This window comes from Pithys albifrons, chromosome 2 (genome assembly GCF_047495875.1).
Source record: "Pithys albifrons albifrons isolate INPA30051 chromosome 2, PitAlb_v1, whole genome shotgun sequence".
NCBI classification, from domain to species: Eukaryota; Metazoa; Chordata; class Aves; order Passeriformes; family Thamnophilidae; genus Pithys; species Pithys albifrons.
The window spans coordinates 65,704,013-65,725,784 of NC_092459.1; the positions used below are offsets into that span (position 1 = coordinate 65,704,013).

The 21,772-nt window shown below is 38.6% G+C and overlaps 1 protein-coding gene across 4 annotated transcripts in view; it reads right to left on the bottom strand.

Annotated features, from left to right (window-relative positions):
* Positions 1-396: 396 nt before the first annotated feature.
* Positions 397-21,772, bottom strand: part of TAB2 (TGF-beta activated kinase 1 (MAP3K7) binding protein 2) — a 63,980-nt gene continuing 42,604 nt past the window's right edge. For 2 of the 4 annotated variants that reach the window (XM_071549349.1, XM_071549350.1), the window contains exons 2-7: positions 20,537-20,726; positions 13,732-15,244; positions 6,747-6,907; positions 6,024-6,117; positions 4,611-4,691; positions 397-2,449 (exon numbers count right to left, since the gene is read on the bottom strand). In XM_071549349.1, coding sequence (XP_071405450.1) covers positions 2,304-2,449; positions 4,611-4,691; positions 6,024-6,117; positions 6,747-6,907; positions 13,732-15,244; positions 20,537-20,638 — 2,097 coding nt within the window. In that variant the 5' untranslated portion in view covers positions 20,639-20,726 and the 3' untranslated portion in view covers positions 397-2,303. Of the gene's footprint in view, positions 2,450-4,610; positions 4,692-6,023; positions 6,118-6,746; positions 6,908-13,731; positions 15,245-15,518; positions 15,610-17,071; positions 17,287-20,536; positions 20,727-21,772 lie in introns of those variants that run through there. The other 2 variants (XM_071549352.1, XM_071549351.1) reach the window with 2 other exon arrangements.

Here is a 21,772-nt window from a genome sequence, read left to right on the forward strand (position 1 = left end):
ATACATAGCACCAAAGTACAGTTGAACCATGTTCATCCTTGAATGTTGCTTATATTAACATATCATCTATTAATATTTTTAAAGTTATAAACTCCTGAAGCATGAAGTAAAAAGGGCCTGTGCCTACCTTATTACTTTATGAGTAAGTGAATGAGTCTTTAGTCAGGAAACAATCTTGTCAGTGCAACTTTATGAAATACACTCCTTACACTCATTGAATTAGAATTAAACAGAATAATGCATGGGAGGAGAGACAAAAGATCCAAAAAAGCAAAGGCTTAAATAAAAGCTCCGGTCATAAGAAATCAGCCTTCTTGTAATACTGTTAATGCTTATTTTTCTGTTGACTATTCTGTTGCTCCCCATCATGGAAAAAGCAAACAAATCACAAAAGAAAACATTAGAATATATTTTTTTAATTTTTATAAATAACTTATCTGTTACAAAGGCAGTTTACCCAGCTAAATCACAAAACCATCAACTCAAGATATCCAAATTAGGTTTTATTAATAAACAGGTAAAAATTGATTTGTCAATCTTCACATAGAACTGCAGATGAAGCTGAAAAACAAGGCCTCATTTTATAAACAAAATGCATTGAATGCAAGTGATTTGGGTCTACTGCCTAATTACCTGGGATTGACATTTTCTTCCCACATAAAAAAAATGCAAAGCCTTCAAAACAAAGGCCTCTGTGCATTCACATAGATCACTTGTAAAACTCCTAATAAAAGTGTCCACTGGAGGATGTTTACAGTGGGTGACAGTCTACTTTGTCTCTTGCTACATTGTTAGCACTCCCCCCAGCCTCACGCTAAGTGCTGCTGCTACATAATTCTTTGCGTGCTGTCTTTCATGCATATTGTACTGGAATTCCATTTGCTTGATCTCGGTTACATACATCCCCGATCATGTGAGTATTTTCCTTAAAAAAATAGACCATCAAAATAAAAGAGATGCTTGAGGTTGCTTCAGTGTTCAAGTCTGTTTGATTTCTCTTTTCCAGCCTTTATTTCAGTTGTCCTAAATACTGCTATCCTTGTTTTCTATAAATATGAGACTTCACCACAAAGTCAGGTTTATAAACTGGCTGCCAAAACAGGAAAGCATTTAAAGTCCTTGAACAAAGCTGTACGATGCTGCTGCTGTTGATTTTGGCACTGTATGTACTTCCCCAATGAATCTCTCTTCAGGAGTCTGCAAGACACCCAGCAGATGAAGCAAGCTTAATTCGGATGCTGATCTGTTGGTGGGTTTAAGGTTTCCTAGTATAAAGTTCCCTCACACCAGACAAAATGCTACCTTTGTGTCACCCACCGTAAAACTCAGTGTACAGAGTGAACTATATGCATAACTCTTCCAACTTTTCCTGCATTTTTACCACGCTGCATCTGCAGGTCTTCACAGATCATCAGCATTTACAAGAGCAATGTACAGAATGAGCAGAGGAAAGCTATTTTGTGCATAGTTTCTTATTAATGCTCTTACTTTAAGGCATTGCTTCTCTCAGATAAAAGCTTAAAAAAAGGGACATGATCGTGCTTAAATCACTTAAAGGGAAAAAAAGAAAGTTAACAAAAAAACTATTACACTATACATACAGAATTACAAGAAAATAATAAAGGTGAAGGAAAGAAATCACTTAAAGCAGGCTCTGGAGCTATGTACAGTAGGAAAAGCTTTGGGGTATTTCACTGTGTGTATTGTACAGACAACGCATGCAGTTTTTCCTTTTCATCTTTAGACATGATTGTACTGATTTCTCACTTCACAGAGATGTTTTCAGGGAAGACAAGGCAAAGAGTACCACTGATTTGTGAAGTTCTTCCCTTTATCAAAGGCACTATGTGGCAGCAAACAGTTTAAATATTTAAACCTTGTTCCTTTTAAGATGTCCTCTGTGCACGTAGTGTTTCACTGAGAGCTCTGAAAACAAAAACACTAGCACTCTATTCCTTTCCCCTGTCAAAATTCAGTAGCGACACTGGGGCAAAGAAAAGGATGGGCAACACCCAGGCACTGACAATGGTGTGTGTTGCTGGGACACTGGTAATACTGTACATGGTTTAGGCAGCTGGCGAGTCTTTCAGCAGATGACCCTTCAGCCAGTCAATTCCAACTGCCTGCGACACAACGCTGAGGTATTGCTCTGTGGGCTGACATTTAACATTAGCAAAATACCATCTCGTCACACCTTCCATTTTAAAAAATCCTATGCATAAATGCTTTTTTTTGACTCCCAATGACTGGATAACTCCTTGTACATTTGCTATGGTTTTACGCAAGGTAATGGGCCTGTTGGCTCAGAAATGCCTGGGCATTTCACACTGTTCACAGCGATTTAAGGCAGGATGATTTAAAAAAGTACAGGCGGTACAACTCCACTGAGCTCCCTCATCTTCATCTGTGTCTGGAACAGTCTTTGGTGTTTTCACAATGGACCTCTGATCTGTGACACAAAAGAGATAAGATAAGCAGTTACTAACCAAGAACAGCATGGAAAGAATTTTGAGATTACTTTTTTTCAGTAACCGAGAACTATCTTGTTCCTCTGAGAACAGCACAGTTATTGCAAGTGACAGAAGCAGCTTTTTACCACCCCCTTGACTACAGCTTGATTGTAAGTCAGCCAAAAGGCACAAGGTGAAACTATAAAAAGCAACTTTCCCATCCCTTCACTCTGCTTTCTTCCCCTTCCTCCCTCTGTTCAAACCTATTGCATGAAAAGGTGATAAAATTTAGAAATTAATAAGCACAGGAAACATGCACAAGATTTAGAAGTCTGAGGTTTATGGAGCAGGCTAAAATTCACTATGACAAGAAGTGCTCTGTAACCTTCTGACACGTTTAACTTTTTGACCCTAGAACAAATATCAACAATTCTACTTCAAGACAGCTCAGCAGGCAGAAACACTAAAAAAACCCCAGTGTCTGGCTCTGTCATGCTACAGAATAATGCTCCTAACCATACAAGTGCATCTTTTTGCATGATGTATTAGACAACAACCCTCAACTATTTCAAAAGAGAAAAGAAGAAAAAAGGATGAAAGATGAAAAGAGAGATGAGTGACTTCTCAAGTTAAGGGTGCCCAGTTTAGGCAACTGCAAAGTCCTTTAGTCCATTATTTCAACTGCAGAACATCTCATCAGCAATGAGTCAATGGCAATTGCTGCAAAAAGATCTTCAGGAAGTACAATAGTACTGATCACAGCTGCAAGAACAATTATTTTTCGTTCTTTTCTGAATAGTGGTTAATTGTGGATTAAGTCAAAGTCTCTGTGACAGTTAAACTGAAGCTTGAAATGAACTGAAAATTAATGTACAACTAAGATACACCAGTGACAGTTTTTAAAAAGGAAGAAGAAAAGAAAGACAATTGATAAAGGGACTTTAGAGCTTTATAAATTAATCAGGGTTAATTCTGCATTTTCAAGATTGAACGAAACACTTAAATTGGCGGGTTCCTAGAACATAAGCCAATGGAAATGTTAACAACTAGTCACAGAAAATTAATTTACATTTTCTTCTTCAATAGGTTAGCTTTTATTTACTGTCAAGGGAACTACATAATTCACAGAACTTCCTATAAATGCTTCATGGTTCAGCTGTAAAATGTGTCTAATAGGATTGTGTATGGACTTTACTCAGTATTTTCACTAACAGCTCAGATAATGAAGGATAAAAAAGAGCTTTATAAAGCATGAAAAACAGTATCAGTTTGAAGGTGTTACAGTCTGGAGGACCAAGAAAGTCCTATTTATCTAGACCGTTTTACAATACAGAATGGTCAGAAATCTCTAAGATGAGATCCTGTAACAACAGTTAGTGCACACACATATATATTATGTGGAGAACTTCCTGGACAGAAAGACTGCACAGAAACATTAGTAGATTATCTATTCCATTTGTTAGTCTGCCCAGATGTCATAGTATGACGCTGTTGCAAACAAGTTAATTTCATTTTCTGTTTTATGTAACACAGGTAAGGTAATTATTCTGCTTTGTTTGACATCCTGAGAGGGAAAAACATAAGTAATATGCAAAACAATCACAAGCAGAAAGTTTAAGAGTGGCTAATCAGCAATATTGACTCCCCTACCAGGCTACATCACTTTCCTCCTCAATTATCTAGAATTATATGTAACAATAGTCAGAAGCAGCTTTCACGTAATTTGTTAATACAAATTCTACAGTAGCCAGGAAGTTCAGCCAGGGTAACCACACCGAGTTACTGATACATGCAAGCAAATCACTCTTCACCACACACAATGATGGGGTCATCCAACTGACTTTCACTCATCCCTAAGCAATGTACTTCATGCTCATTTTAAAAGAAAGATGGATACTTCCACTGACTTAAACTACCTTCCAATGTATTATCCATCTTAACATAACCCATTTAATACATTTCTCTGTCCTGAACATTTGAACAGAGAGGAAACAAGCAAACAGAAGCATATTTACTGTCAATGCAAATAAATGCAAGGTTCATAAACTTTTGAAATAATCTATTTTATAATCAACATTTAAACTACATTTTTAAATTAGAAGATGATATTAGATGCAAACCAAATATTTGAATTAAATCCAAATTTTGTCAGTACAATACCTTTGGGTTTTGGTGGCACAGGACCAAGAAATCCAATATTATCATAAAAATTATGAATAGCACTGGGATTAAAATGTGGTCCTAAAAGGGGAAAAAAAGGGTGCAGCAGTTAAAAAAAATAAACCTGATTAGGCAAGCATGTCAATTCTTTCTGGCAATAATTCTTTACCAGTGCTGTTATTCCCTTATCACCATTTGTAACAAGGTTATCAATACAGACCCAAGTGAGATATTAGTGATGTCAACAATACACTTTAAGAAACTTATTGCCCAAAATATGCAATATAAAGTCAGAAACAGAATCCAGCAGACTAAACTCCTTAAAGGTATCTTTTTCTACCGCATTTTAACACCATTTTATTAGTAAATTTTATCTTTTTCTAAATTGCAACTATACTCAGAGGTGTGTTACCGACTATGCAGTGTATTAGATATGCTTAGAATTAAAACTCAGAGGAAGTCCTAAATCCTACTTACTGTAACAAGTAGATAAAAAACAAATCACCTGCAATTTAAGTACTCTATTTCAGGTCAGGTTTATAGTGCAGCATTATGTTCAGTACACTCGTTTACTTCCTCCCTAACTGCAGGTACACTCTTTGAAGGAGAACTTCCATGGCTCATAACTGAACTGATCTAACAGATCACTGCTGCTCAAAGTGAGAAGCCTTAGTTCCTTTCCTTTCACTATCACAGTTCTCCCTTCCTGTGCCTCTCCCTCACATCAGCTGTAGTAAAACTTTTCCAGCAATGCAACAGTTTTTGCCTGGCTCATGAACAGAATCAGCTCTGCAAAGGATCTAAAAAGTAACACAGAGCCAGAGCTCAGTAAGTGGCATGAGAGGGAAGAAGGAAGAGAGAGGCATCTCTTGTTGGCAGCTCTTGAATTGTCTCAGCTGTCTCATAATGTCACCCTGAGGACCAAAGGCTGTGCCCCTGAAGACAAGGAAAGCACAAGAAGGAAAGCACACTGGAAGTTACAACTGTAGTCTATATTTGCTAAATTGAGAGGCTGAATTACAGACAGACACAGAAGACAAAAGAGAGAAATGGACACAAATGTAGAGCTGTATTGTTTAAAAAAACCTTACTCTCTCACTTTGATACTCAGATGACCAGATTTGTCCCCCTCCCCCAGCATTTATTAAATAAACAGCATCACAAGTTTCTCCCTTCTGAGCCAAGTATGAAATATGAATGATCGTCGGATTAGGAAAATCATAAAGCTGACAAAAACAACAGATATAAAAGACAGTTACTTCCATGGTTTCACTCAAACTAATGTGATGATTTTGCAATTAGTGTATATATCCATCACTTATAACACTGACTCCCTCGATAAATGCAGACAGTGAAAAACAGAAAAGAAAAAATGAGCATTTAGAGTTGCTGATATACTAAGACATACTGTACCTCTTGCTTGAAAAAGATCAATCTCTTTGGTTAGGCAATCTATGTCTATCTGCAGCTGTCTGTTACAACTTCTCAACTGTTGCATTTCTTCCAGCTGAAAAAATAAATCTGCCTGTTAGACTAAATTTTCCCACACTATTAACAGTTATCATTCACACACAGGTAGACAGCATTTACTTATTTCAGAAATGAAGACCAAAAAAATCCTCCCTTGTGACTGCCTTTCTTTTAATCCAAGCATAATCTTACAAAAATTTTTAAAACCCACTTAATAATTCTCTCTCATGAGACTTCAGAGCTGACTAAACAACTCCAGACTGTGGTCAGGACAGTCAATGGTCCACCAAATCAGTGGCTGAATGCACTGAAAATTGGTGCATGAATCGGTTCCTTTGAGATTGGTAAGTGCACAAAGACCAAAAAATACTTGGTGAGGAAAGCAGTACGAGTATGAAGATGTAGTGTGAAAAGTTAGAAAGGACTACCAGCTCAACCCTTTTCTGACTGCCTTTAAATGCAGTACTTCACAAAGTATTTAGTGAACTGCAAGTTGTGGTTCAATAACGAATATTTAGTCTTTAAGCTACACTGTTTGCTAGCTTAACTCTAGCTATACTGTCTGTCACTAGTGTAGTGTCAATATATGAACAACTCTTTCTTTAATTTATTGTTACAGACCACACTTGTGGTTTAGGTTTATAGCCTACAGACATTTCAACTTACTGATGGAATTTGGGAAACAGAATTCGATCTTTTCAGGCGCCTTCGTGTTAGATTATTTTCCATTTCATTGACCTCTGCTTTTAGTTTATCCAACTTTTTCTTTTGAACCTCAAGTTCTCGTTGAAGTCGCTCCATCCTGGCCTTCTGGTGTACCAGTAAAGCTGCAATACATAAAGTCCCATTTTATCTACTTATTACCCTTTACAAGGCAACATCAGATAAAGATGCAAGTTAGTATTCTTTTGGGAAAATACAGACAAATCTCCCACTACAGACTGCTCTTCCATTTTTCTCGTAAGAAAATCTCTGCTGTAAGACAGACAAGTAAATGAGAGTAATACAGCGTAACAGGTGACAATGAAAATTAACTGTAATCTGTAAAAACCTAAAAGAAAGACTATCAGAAGCCAACAACACATTTTTTTTGCATTGCATTCAGCCTAAGCACTGTAAAACAGGTAGCATGAAGAGGATTTCAGATTGACAACTGCAATATGGAGCCCTACATATGCTTATTGCTATTAGGATTGAAATATAATCCAGTGTTCATCATAGTAGGGCACCCCAAATGCAACTAAACCAGAAATAAGCAACACTACTACCAAACAGTGATATTTATCACAGAGGCTGGATTGTATGTAATTTTATCCCCAAACTATGGTGTAGAACCATTAGCTCAGCTTCTAATTTCTAACACTGCTTACTATTTGTAAAGCAAAAGGCATGAGGAGACCTAGTTTAGAAACAATGAAGTTAGCATTTAAACCAAAGCTTTTAAAGGTACAAAGAATATAAGTAGCAGAAGATGCAAATTAATCCAATTTAATGAGGTTATTTCACTGAAATAGATTTACTATTAAATATCACCACAACAGCAGGTAACACTGTTGAAAGCAATAATCACCTTCTATAAAAAAGTATTTCACAAAATAAATCCAGCAGTCATTCCAACTTCTTTATAGCCATTGATTCATCCATCAAGTCAGTCATTCATATAAACTGGGATCAGTTGCACAGACCAGGGATAATTTTATAGCACCGTGGAAATTATAAAAAAGTAGCAATAACGAGATATTTCAAAAAGATTGGATCCAGCTCACAAAAGTTTTTAAGCCAACCTCTACATGGAAAATGGTATTTCATTAATTCACGATTTCTTCAGGTACCAAAAATTACAAGCACTCAAATTTGGTTACTAGGTTTTCTTAGTAGTAGAAGAGAAAAAAATAGCAAATCAAAAAGATGCAACTTTCCCTATCTTTGGCAGGCAGAACTGTCTTCTGCAACTCCTGCCTGTTCATTCATTCATACATCATATTTTGTCTTCCAGAGGTTCTTCAAAAAGAGGAATCATGTCAAACTACTTTTGTACAGTGTTAAACACTGCAAAGCCTTACTGAGATCTCACCTAGGCTTTTAAGTCATATGTGTTCACAAGATACTGAATTGACAAAGCTGCTCAAGCCTCTGCTAGGCTTTGTTCAAATCAGAGAAGTTTGCATAAACAGGCACCTGTATTTCAGGTCACAGTCACACTATAGTTAAAGTTGCAACTGTGCTCATATGTAGTATAAAAATATAAATAACTGAACTGTCAAGGTAAAAATTGTTGTTGAAGTCTTGGAATTACCAGGTAAGTAGTCTCAAAAGACAGCATCCCTTCTTGAAAAGCCCTTTACAAACAGTAGAAGAAATTTTTCCCATTTATAAACCCCAGGAGTTACAAATGCAACTGCAACTATAAAGAAAGGAAATCAAAGGCTACTTTGCCTCTGCTTCAGCAGAAGGAGCCCGTTTTCCTTCTACACTTTATTTCCACTTCTAGACAATCTCTTCTATTTTTATTGCCTTAGTATTGCTGAGGCAACATCTCAAAGCTCAAACTGACCCGCGGCTACACAGCTGTGCTCTACTGACCGGACCTGGAACTGTTCAGAAGCCCTGTCAAACTATGGGTGCCGCTGCTGACAAGCAGCCAGCACCACTGGAGGTGGTAGGAAAGGAAAAATGTTACCTGAATATTTCCAGGTGGTATGGCATGGACTCAAGACCTTGCCCGGTGCATGCCCCATCTCCTTTTTTGTTTCAGCTACCCTTGAAAAGGGAAAATCCCCACAACTTCTCATTTCAGTGTTCTCCCACTCCAGTGGTTTAGAAATTTAGCCCTCACTATGGAACCGCACAAGGAGCAGAAGGCACCGACGGATGCCCACAGCACTATTACTTGCTCTTCATTCTCACACCATGTCTGGAAGTGATGCAGTTTATTCCCCTAGCAGCTTCGTGACTGCTTTACCATTTGACAATTTCACATCCCAACAGGTTTTAAAAACACTCACTGCAAAATCACCATTATGATTAAACGAGAAGAATCACTTGATATTGTCAGTCACAGAGTCACAGAATATTCTGAGTTGGAAGGGACACAAAAAGATCATCAAGTCCAACTCTGAAGTGAATGGCCTGTTTGGGGGGTGGGGATCAAACCCGTGACCTATTAGCACCATGCTCTAACCACCTGAGTTAACCTGCATTCTGTATTGCTATGCCATACTTCTACTGTTAAAAGTAGGAACTGGGAAGACATTAGTTTAAGTGGAGACTTTCACACAGAATTCGGTAATTTTGCCTAAATACCAAATGGGCAGCTGTAGGAAAAAAAAAATGGGGTGGGGAAGACAAACCCCTTCCCATATCGCACTGCATTATTTATGAATGGAAGCCGGCAATTTAAGTATTCAGCTCCCTCTAGTGTTGCTCAGAGCAACCGAAAACTGCAGTTCAACTTCTTAAATAGGTGCAAAGAGGGTACTTACTTAGCACATTAAATTTTTTCAACTTCTGCACGTTCACATTCAACAGACTGGCAAGCACAGTACATTTCAAAGCCGTAGCAGATGCCACTGTTTCCTGTGACATTCAGAGTGTGTATTTTTCACACAAAGGCTGTATACCTTTATAATTACAGGGAGCATGACAGTCTGGAGGAGAAAATGTTACTCTTCCTTTCCTAGAGACCTACTCGGTCGGGCATTGAGTACACTTTTAAGTTTGGAAATGTACCCGTAATTGTTTCCTCAAAGCCTCTGTGAATCTGAGTTTTAAATCTAGACTGCCTTTTGTTACCGTGTTTCTAAGCTAATCTGGGAATGCAAGGATTTCACCCTATCCTATAGACCTATGAATTTCTGAAATTTCTTGGTTTGCCAAATATGCAGGGGAACTCTGGTGATGCAAATACTCTGTGGCAGAAGGTTTGTGGAAGTCTCAGGACACACTTATGTTGCTGCATGTTTTCAAAATCTGTATTTGAAGCTGCACGGAATTCAGTAATTTGATATTCAACTTCGATAGTTCAAACTGGGTTTTTTTACTCTCCCTTTTCAATACTCTCTTCATTTAATTTTTTAAAGAGAGCATCACTGAGGAGTGGGGCCAGATATAAGGCTGTAATTTTTCTCTTAAATCACACGATGCAATGGGCCAAAGCCCACTGGAGCATGGGGCACAGCTGTATCTCATTCAAGTCTTTTTTTTTTCCTAAGCATCTACACAGACTGGCTAGGAATTTAAGAAATTTGCTTTCTGCAGGTTTTTTAAATTACTCTTGAAAATTTTAAAAAGCTCCAATAAGCCGAAGCACGAACTGTGCAAAATGTTAATTTCCTAATCTAGCTTATCAATTAACTTACTTACACTAAAAACAGTGACAAGAATTCCTAAGCAAACATGCATCCACATATATACCACCCAGAGCTGGTACCAATGATTCACTCTTAACTCTGATTACCATCCCCATCCCAAGCTAATGAAAATAATATGAAAAAAAATCGGACAGTCAAAGCCATGTAATATTTAACTAAGTGACTTAGGTTCCCTAGTAAGAAAGCATCATTACACAGTTATGTATTTTCTTAATGGGATACTTTCCCATTATACAAATGGAAAGCTATATGTAGAATGAACAACTATTAAATAATTATTTAGCCTCACTATTCAACACATGACTATATGCACAGTGAAAATACATCATGAAATCATATCTGAGCACAGAAGTTTCTAACAGGATTTCACTTTTTTCATCCACAAGATACTTTAAAGTATCTACTGAAATCTCACTTAACTATTTTATATTAATAATTATCAATTGAAATCTCTACGAAGCAATGGGAATCTATATTCCTGTACACACAGAGAACTGAAACAAAACACATTAGCATAAAAATGCATCCTCTTTTGGCTGTCCATTCGGGCATGCACTTAGAATTACTCTTCTCACAGCTTTATTAATTCTTACTGCCTTCAGTAGTAGATGTGGATGCTCAACATTTCCACAAGAAGTCTGCAGTATCTCAAACTCGAATCCCAGAAAATGAGAAACATCCATTAGGAACCACTTCTACCAAGTCTGGTGACAGGGAGTTCCTTCAGATCAGAGAGTCAGTGCCACAGACATAACGGAGCATTCCAGGGTAAGGACATTCACTTTTTCTGAGCAGTACCCACCCCTTTCCACATTACGTAATCGCCGGGTTTGGCAGCAAACAAGATGGAGATTTGGGGAAGCCTTCTACTACCCACTGCAACTTACTTGGGAAGAAAAACACAAATTAACCATGGAAGGAGACTGGAGTGCCCACACATATAATTAAGTAAAGCTCCTCAGATGGCAGGCAGCAGCACTTTCAGATATGTCCAACACATCTACTGCTCTCCTGGGTCAGACCATGCATATAAATGTGAAGTAAATAAAAAAAGTAAAGGAAATTTCCTTTTACACCAAAGCAACTCCACCTTCCATCCCAAGGTTCCTTCTACTCAAGTCAGTTTCAGTTCTCCTTGCCAAGATAAGGAGCATTCTGGCAGAAATGGAAAAGCTGATGAAAACACATTTTTCTCTGATCATGGCCAGAGAAACTACTCATCTGTTCTGGCTAAAACTAAAACAAGACAAGCACCTAGCATGGAAGGTTTTTGGCACAGTGTAGCTAAATTATAAGCAGTTTAGAACACAGCCTCACAACAGAAAGCATTGAGTAACTCAAATCCCTTTTTGTACGTGAGGGAAAAAATGCCACTGCTAAGTAAAACAAACATGTTTAAAGGCAATAATTAGGACTTCCAGGTATCAATGTTATACAAGTTAGTCTATCACAGGCTTCTCAGCAGCTGAAAGATTAAATAATTACAAAGATGTAAAAAATACTGCATTTATTGCAGAAGAAATAGGGCACACATTCCAGAAGTCCCAAACACTTCTGGATGTGGAGATCTTCGGAAGCGTGAATATACTTTATATGAACTAGGGAAGGACACAGAAGGATGGGGGTTTCCCTCTGGTCCCTACAGCTGTACCAACCCACAGCGTGCACCTACACTGCATCTAAAAGTGACATTTTTGCCTTGGCTTCAGGAAGAACTGGGCTCTACAGCAGGTATGAAGTCAACACTTCTGAGCTCTTATGTTCTGTAACAAGCTCGCCTCATCTTCATAAACCGAATGCCGATACTTGCAGCCTGTAGAGACTGTGCAGGTTACAGTGGCCATCACTACCAAGGGTGCAAGAGATAAAGAACTAGACCTGGTAGAAGTCAGTGCCATCAGAAAGGCAAAACAGGTGAAAGGGACACCCTAATACAAAGACTACGCAAAATGCAGAATGCTTGGGAAACAAGTTCATGATCCTGAAGAGTATTTAGAGCCTAAGGACAAGATCTCGGTTGCTTAATTTTCAGGTATATAAAGTCTTCTAGGACTAAGACTGAAACAGCCAGACAAGTCTCCCTTCAAAGTAAGGAAAGGGAGTATGACTTCTGGGGGGCAATTGGTTTTGCTTATCTACAGATTACTAATCTTCTGAAATTCTTTAACTATGAACTGAGTGTAAAAGACCAGGGTGATTAGCTTTTGGTTTTGACATCTAACCTTTAGAAACTTTTGAGTTAGGACTGACTACTCCTCACCAAAGATAATTATACCCAGAGGTAGAGCATAGGCTATATAGTCAGTGGTTGATTTACTTCATTATTACAGTTTTCCAGATGCAGACCTGGCTCCTAGTGTCCTGATCACTGTACTTACTTACACAAAAAAAATGGCTAAATGCATCTGAAGGATATTTACAATGGTCATGGAACAAGCCCACTTTTTAAATTCTGAATTGTTTGCTAAGTACAAAGAGGACCAATGAGGTCAAAGACAAATTATTTTAACAACCTCTCCTGAATACTGCTTAAATATCCTAAAACTCATTCAGCATTTTTATACAAAAAGTCCACAGGAGGGTTAATAAATCATCAAGTTGGTAATAAAAGCATGCAAACCCATAAAAACAGAAGGAAAAAGATTAACATGTTATATTGCCATATCATGTATTTTAAGTTTTATGCTGCCAATACTAGTGATCCTTTAAAACAGCTATCTTTGGTGTAGTGCTCCTTCTCACATTTTATAATGTAACAGAAGTAAGTATCCAAGACTATAGGCATTATATTATCAGGCACACAGTAGGGAACATGGAGGCCAACACTTCATCCCACTAATTGCTTTTGAAGTCTGCTTTCTTGCTTCTCAAATAACATGTGCAAAAAGAAAAAAAATGGGAACATTACTCAATGTAAACAGTATCTCAACTGATTAAAAAATCTGACAGTAACTTGTAACTTTAAAACATTAAGACAAGTTGAACAAGAGTAGATGTTTCTTTCATAACAACACAAAAATGAAGATATTATGACTCCATTAAACAGGTATCTACTTAAAACAAACTGAAGAACTACCTCCAAGTATTCAGTTGCGTCTTTACCATAAAAAGAAATCTATGATTTGCTTATAAAGCGCTTTTATTTATTTAGAAACGCTCATGAATGCTAAGATTGACAATACTGTATTAACATCAACAAGGCTACTGTTTCTTGTTCTGTAATCTACACACTGAATGGACAATCTGGTCAAAATCTCTATGATTTATATTAGGAATATTACCTTGAGTGTAGGCAGCATCATCAGATCCCATACTCAATTTCCGTGCATCACTGATCCTATCCACATGTGCTAAAACAGGGTCAGTAAGATGCTGGATACCCTCTGGTTCAACATAGTGATCAGGAAGGTTTAGAAGGTTTGTAGGTTCAAAAGTTGGGGACACTACCCCTGGGGAAACTGCAGGGGGCTTATTTGGAGAAACTGTAATTTTAAAAGTATATTTTGTGTTAGGCTGCGTAACCACCACTCGAGGAGAGGTTGCAGTGGTGCTGTTGCCCACTGCTCGACTCTTGGGTGGATGGTGATGAATAAATGCAGGACCCATGCTTACTTGACCAGACATATTCCTAGCAGTAGTAGATACTCCAGGATTTGTTGATATGAAAAGCGTGGGCTGGTTCCGCACAAGTTGATCATCTCCTGTTGTGGCATTTGCTGAAATGTAGACCTTGGGCTGACCACGTGTGATCACTTCATCAGTATTTGGAGGACTGGCCGATATGTAAACAGTGGGTTGACTTCTACTTAATGTCTGGCTGTTGAGGGAAGAGGGAGCAGTGGAGGTGCGAGGGCCGGTTGAACGCAACTTAGAAGTACTGTTTCTTTGTGGTGGTTCAAGTTTGATCTCAATTTGGTTTTTGCGAGGTCCTGTGGATATATTCTGAATGTTGTATTGGCTATGAGCAGAAGACTGAGAGCTACCAGATGAATGAATCATAGGTGCTTGTGGGGTAGTGGGAGAACTGATAGGCATATAGACATGAGAAGTCTGGTGGCCTTGCTGGTTTGGCTGTGTTGAGTGTTGCGCTGAGGTATGTGGCGTAGTACTGGATGTAGGAATAGTAGTCCAGGGACTTGGTTGCGAAGGCTGGTAGACTTGCTGAGGGTGCACGGGATTAAACTGAGATGCCCAGCCCAGCTGCTGCTGTGTCTGTCGAGTGGTACCGCCAGGAGCTGTGATGTAAGGCCTAATATAGATAGAATTTCCCTGTGGACTGTTAAGAACAGGAGGAGGTACACCATGTATGTGCAAAGATGTAGGGGTATTGCGACCAGGCTGAATGTTTGGGGCTAAAGTTACCATAATGGGGTTGAATCTGGGTGTTTGTTGAGACAAGTTAGACACTCCTTTGCTGCCTAGGTGAAACCCAAGATGCTGCCCTGGATTAGAAGTACTAACTGTATTAGCCATCCCAAAGACATTAAATCCTTGCGGAACCTGCGCAGGTGCTGTCTGTGGTTCCTGTTGAAACAGTTCATTGTTGGACTGACTGGTTTGAAGGTGTCCATCACTAACACTGTGAGCTAGAGTCCTACTTCCATTCATTCTACTTCCTTCTCTTCCATGGTGATAGACATTCTGCGACTGCAAATCCAAATTAAGAGATGTCATGTGATTTCGTAGTCCAGGAATCCCAGAATCATCTGAAAAACTCAGGTCTCCTTCACCGTAGAGATACTTTGTGCTCTCCTGAGAGAGAACGGCACAACAGGCATCCAAATTGTTGTTATTCTGTAAAAGACAGATGAAAATTTGACATTAGTGATAAAATACTGCCCCAGTTATATATGTATGCACCTAATCGCAAGTGAAAAATTAACACTGTAGCAGAAAGCTTTAGGTGGCAGGCTAGCAGAGCTGCTATGCACACAACAAGGGGCTTGCATGTGAAGCTCACTATGCTGAGAACAGACTCAGCCAGATGCACCAAGGGCAGAGGTCAGCATTGTTGCTGAAGCAGTGACAGGGAGATCCTGGACCCTGAAAAGCTAACACTATGACACACCTTGAACAAATACCTTTCCTATTCCTTCTCAATTCCAGCATCATTGTCAGCAAAGACTAAATTTCTGGCTTGAGGGGAAAATGACAGCAGAAATGGATTCACAGCATCTGCATATTACTGGTGAATAACTTAAAAACAAAAATAAAAGCATATGTTTATTTTCAATGTTTTACCAAACAGTTCAATGCCAGGTATGCATTACCTCCTGATGAAAATGGAAAGTGAATCTTAGGCAGAGAAGAAACACGCTGACCCAAGGAGTTGCATATGACTTCAGAAGAAATGTAAAGATTCATTTTATACTAGTACAGCAGGATTGCTCTTTTTCAATAAGAAACTATTAATGGAAACCCCAGGGGACATTTGTATTTTCATTTCAAACCACTGCTTGCACAGCTCTTAAATACTTACATTTGTACAAAGCTACTTTATAAAACCTGTAATAGGATGACTTAGAACAGAAATCACAACCCAGCTAATTAAGAACATCTCAGAAGCAAACTGCTAATCCCTCTTCTTTTTCCACATGTTTAGTAATACTGTATTCCAATCTCCCCGATTTAGTTTCTGCACAAGGATTTTTAGAGGAGTGAACATGCATCAGTGGCATAATTTCTTCATACTGTGTTCTGTTTATATCACTTTTCTCAGAGAAACGCCCTCCCCTTGCCCCCCAAGGAATAAAGGTTAATACTTTCAGCCAGAAGAGCATCTCTTTAGGCCCAGGTGTTAATAAACTAAATAGGTGTTAAATTCATCCAGCACACTGAAAACAGTTACTAGAAAATGTGACCAAGGAAAAGAACACCATATGCCAAGAAGTAATTTTATCAGTTAATTAAAGAATAACACAAGCAAGATAAACTCATCCATGCTACATGCTTTCTATGAAGTTATACTTTTGTTAAACTAGCAGCCAGCATTTCTCATCCTTCAACCAAGATGAAAGGTGACAGCATTGTGCAGACTTAGCAAGACCGTCTCCACTTTACACACATACAAAAAAAGAAGAAAAAATGAAAACAGCAGTGGGAGAGGGATGGCAAGGCTAAACTCCACCCACAAAACCAAAACTATGTGTTCATACAGTCCAGATGCAGTTCTGAATTCTTTAAAAAAAAAATCCCCCACAAAACCCAGACACAAAACCTTTTAAAATAACGGGATTCTCTAAAGGCTATCTAACAAGACAACTGTATATAAGGATTGTTGCAAAAATGTCTTCATATACATGAAAATGGGTCGAATTGATGATATGCACGTTTGCTGTAATTTGGAATAAGCACCAGAGGACAAGGTAATCAAAGGAAGTTAGTAGTGAAGAAGGAAACAGACAAAACAGTGGGTAAGAAAAGATAGGAACAATAGCCTTGTATTTGTTGCAAAGGAGAAAAGGGAGCCAGAAAAGAGAAAAAGATAGGATGCCACAGAAAAACAAGCTAGAAAGATCTCCAAGGCAGATTTTGCATGAACTTGAGTGAATTAAAATTATTAACAGAAAGGCCAAAAATACCAAACCAAAAAGGAACAGGCCAAGCTTGCAAGGCCCTTACATTCAGCTTGAATGCATTTCTTTGGACAATTTTTTTTTCTTTTTTAAGACTGCATCCAATCAATTCCAAAATTTCAGTGACGTCAATGAGAAAATTGGAGAACTCAAAGGGGAAACGGGGGCACATGGAACCCCTGGCATCTTCTGGCTGGCAGAGGCAGAGTTTCAACCGCTTCTAGCTCTTTATAGATCAGAGAACCGGTTGATGGCAGAACTGAGCATATTCCAGCAAAACAATACCCCTCATCTTATCTCTGCCCATGTCCCAACTGAGTTTAAAATGTTGGCACCCTGAAAGAGAAAGAAAAAAAAAGAAAGAATAAGAATGTTGGAGGGAAATGAGGAAGCAAGGAGAGGACGTAGACTTGAGGAGCACATAATTATAGAATGCTCCAGACACAAAAAACAGAACAATGAGGAACATGTCCACAGGCTGCAGACACTGCAGCGACTCCTTTAAATGAGGAGAATGGGAGAGCTGAATTGCAGGAGACTTGCTGGGAAGAACAGAGGGATATAAAACTTTTTAGGAACATTCAGTGCTGTCAGCTCAAGACTTTATACTCCCTAGATTAAGCAGGTTTAAGATGCATATTATTTAGATCTTCGGTGGTTCTCTGATTTCAGGATGCTATATATTGCTTAGATATTTCAACAGTGGCCTGTTTACCTTGAGACATTTGCAAACTCTCCTTATCCTTAATTTTTTCATTATAAGCATATAATGCGATAAATGTTTGTTTAAAAAAATATCCTGTGTTTGGCTAAAAAGAATTCAAAGAGTAGGATTGAAGTACCTGTATACTTTTTCATGCACAGTTCACAGTTATCCAAAGAAACTTTCCTTGTTATAAAAGCCTCAACAATAATATTATAAACTGCCTAACTGCTTCAACTCTTTCAGGTTCTCTCCTGGAACACCTTGTCATTCCTAGCTTAAAAATAACTTCACCCTGACATATGATGCTCGCACATCAGGTATTGTGGGGGCAAGGTGAACACACCATTTCTTACACCCGATAATGTCCTCAAAGATTTGTCTTTGACCTAACCCACAGTTACCACCTTCATCGGAAAGCCCTTTCACTATGCCCAACTACAAGGCAGCAGAACTCAGGATTCAGATACTGTTGCAGCAGTGTTGCACACAGGTGCACAAGTACTCCCAAATTCTGCTTTTCAATCTTTCCTGCCAGTCCAAGTCCAAAATTTGTTGGTTTAAACAAGTCAGGCAGTTTTTATAACAACAAGACCCCTCAAACAAACCAAAACACAAGCAAATAAAAAAACCCTGAAACCAAAAAGCCTTACCATCTCAGAGCAGAAAAGCCAGGAGCTGAGTCAGAGAAACCAAAGCTCACAAATTTCCAAGAACCACCAAGATGACAGGATTTTGTTGGTGAGTCTTAGCTCTTAGTTAACTAGAAAAAATAGGCAGCTTTCTAATGTAACAAATTAGTGTACCAATACTGCACACATGGAACACTAATTAGTCAGTGGTGTTTCTCCAGATTCTCTTATGAAAGCTGACCTAAAACACTGCCTCAAAATCTAAATCCTCCTCCCATAAATCTACCAAGAGTATGGGATCTACAGTATCTTTTCTTCACAGTTATAAGGCTCTTTTCATTAAAAAAATAATCCACTGTACTCATTGTCATGAAGACCACTGAGTCTCCCTAAAGACAAGCATTAGCTTTTGATCTATCAAGAATTACATTCAAAAGATGACTACTGATGCATTCAACCTGTCAGGTCCATTGACCTCGCTCAACAAACAGTTCTCATGTGTTAAGAACAAAACTGTACCTGTAGGATAAAGTCCTACAGAGAACTAATATAGAAATAGCAGTGTACAATCCTGAGAACAAATACAGGCCATTTATAGTTCAGTTTTCTCTTCATCTAAATAATTAGAAAGAATGGGTTGGGGAAAGCTTGAAATCTCATGAGCCCCAAGTAGAATTTTGCCTTCTTGCAAAAAAAACCCAATTCTCTTGAAGAACTGCACTTGTCACAGCTTCTTACTCTAGTAAGAATGGAGAGTCATGATAAAGTCTTGAAATTTGGAAGTACGAACATTAAATCGGCACAGTCACATTTCCATTCCCAACATACAAACACTGTATTTGGATGTGAGCACATACACATTTGTGAGTATACACATATATGTATTTCATAAATAAAAATGCATATAAATAGCAAGTCAAACAATTATGAAATAAAGAACATTGAAATATAACCACAGATGTCCTAGCCATAGTCCAGAGACAACCAGCTCCTGGGAAACCATGGCCCATCATTTTTCCAATCGAGTGTTGTATGTTGATGATCAGTATGAATATTTGGATAATTCCCTTATTAAATGGAGTACTCAAAGGCTGAGTATCTTCGATAATAAAAAACTTCAATCAGTATGGGTGCTTTGAATCACTGAAAAATGCAAAGCAAACATGTTTAAGCAACATAGTTAAGTCCATCAGCATTTCTTAACTTGAGGCATTTAGATGCCCTTACTTGGCTTTGGACGAGCATAATTGATTCAACTGCTGACGTAGCTTACATGATACTGTGGAGCAGAAGTTGATACGAGACCTGGGTAGGTATTCAGACAGTGGCAGCACTAACACAGACAGCTGGGTGCAGAAGGGAGAATATGCAGTGTGTGGCCCCAGCACTCACTGTAGCACCCATCAAAAGTGCTTTGTTACTTCTAAGCCCAACAGAAATCCATTGATTAGGCACATGGACTCCAAAGCTACAGCAAAACCAAAGAAGCCCATCTGACAGCAAAAGCCCTGGGAAGCACTGGGCAGAAGCACACCAGTGCATCACACCCACTCAGGTCTAACACGGTGAATGTTAAGTGACAACCACCCAGTCCTGCCCCACTGAGCCCGACTCAGATAATCTGGGTGTGCCCACATCACATTTCCAGCTGCAGGAGATATCCAAGGCCACCAGTGCTGGCTCTGCAGGCAAAGGGCCCATTAATTCCCTCAAAGTCTGATGGAGACTAGATAGAAAAGTTGCTTCTGGACCAGCCCTAACCCTCAAATAAAAACCAAAATAAAATAAAAAAATGCTGCATTTTGTAGCATTGCTTTAAATTGTTCCTGTTGGACTCCAGTTGGCTTTGCATCCCTCCTTTTGCCACAGTTAGTTTTGGCTCTTCAGACAGCCAAAGGCACAAGCATATTGATTGGTGAGCCCAGTTTCCATGCACACACTGATTACTGATTTACAGGCTGGTTTACTTATGGCCATCCCTGATCAGACACGGAAAAAGAGAGGCCAATTTAACACTTTGCTTGCTGTGCGACATAAAGGAATTGGCTGTGTGTATTTGTATCATTTACAAAGAAAAATAGCAAGAAAAACATCTGCTTTCAAAAGGAGGTACCCACACAGAATGCTTAAAATAAGCAATGCTGCCTACTCGTACAGTCATTAACAGAACACTGACCTGTAACATGCATCTGGATACAACTCCTTCAGGGACCTCAGGAAACTTCTGTCGCAGGTCATGTAAAACCTGAATATCAATTTGCTGGCTTCCTTGGGCCATTCGTATATTGCCTGGTCAGGATTGATTTTCAACAGGCAGTTTTAGGCCTTAGTAAAGGGAGTACTCATTTCTTCTGTCCCAGCATTTTCTGGAAGAGAAAGGAAAGCCTTGAGACACCGAAAACAGGCACTCTTGACGTAACAAAAAAACACCCCACAAAAAAATGAAATGTGTTTATCAATAACTCTACTGCAATACTTTTCTAACTAAAATTAACATCTAACAAGATCACAGCACATCCACAAGAAAGAGGATTCTGTTAGCAAGAAGAAAACTGGTTTCCCTTAACTCGGCAGCAAATGCCATTTTCCACCCCTCTCTACTGAACAGCCCAAAAGATTTCCTGCTAAATAGCTGACCCTCTCTCAATCTTCCCAAGACCTCTTATTTTTCTTTCCAATTTCTCTAACCTACATTATTATGGTAATCCATATTACAATACACTCTATCATTATCAGAATAGTAAATTCTGTAATTTCCATCTGAAGTTCCCTGTACAGAACTAAGAACTTTGTGTTTACGCTTTATGTAAATTATACCAAAAAAGCACCTTCACAGCTGTTACAGCAAAAACTCCATAAAACCAGATTAATGTATGCAGTCTTTTAACAAAGAACACAGAAAATAGATTAAAAAAACCCCAGGATTTCAAACCATGAGAATTCCACATTGCCACACCATTTCTTCATGTCAATAAAATACTTTGTATTCTAGCTCATTTTTCAGTGTCTGTAGTCTTGATAAAACACACCATGAACATCACAATTTCCACTTACTCTGAAAAAGCAGAGTGTTATAACAATTAACTGAAAATTCAAAGAAGTGCTACAGACAAAGTTTTCTGCGTTTTCACAAGGCACAAAGTTACTTATGGGGCCTCATTTAATGCTTGTGAAGTCCAGTTCTGTGTTGGTAGTGTGCAAAACTTGAGAGACTACTTATTTTTATTTTAAATTGTACTTTTGAGTTTCAGTGGCTTAGCACCAAGAAGTTGCAGGCCTGCAGTTAGTGCAGGAAGAGACAGAATTAATACCCATTCCATTGTTTTACTGAAGTTACTAATTTTTGTACATGTGCATCATGTGGCAACAGGGTGGAATATGATCACCTTTACTGTATTATGGGTAAAACCAG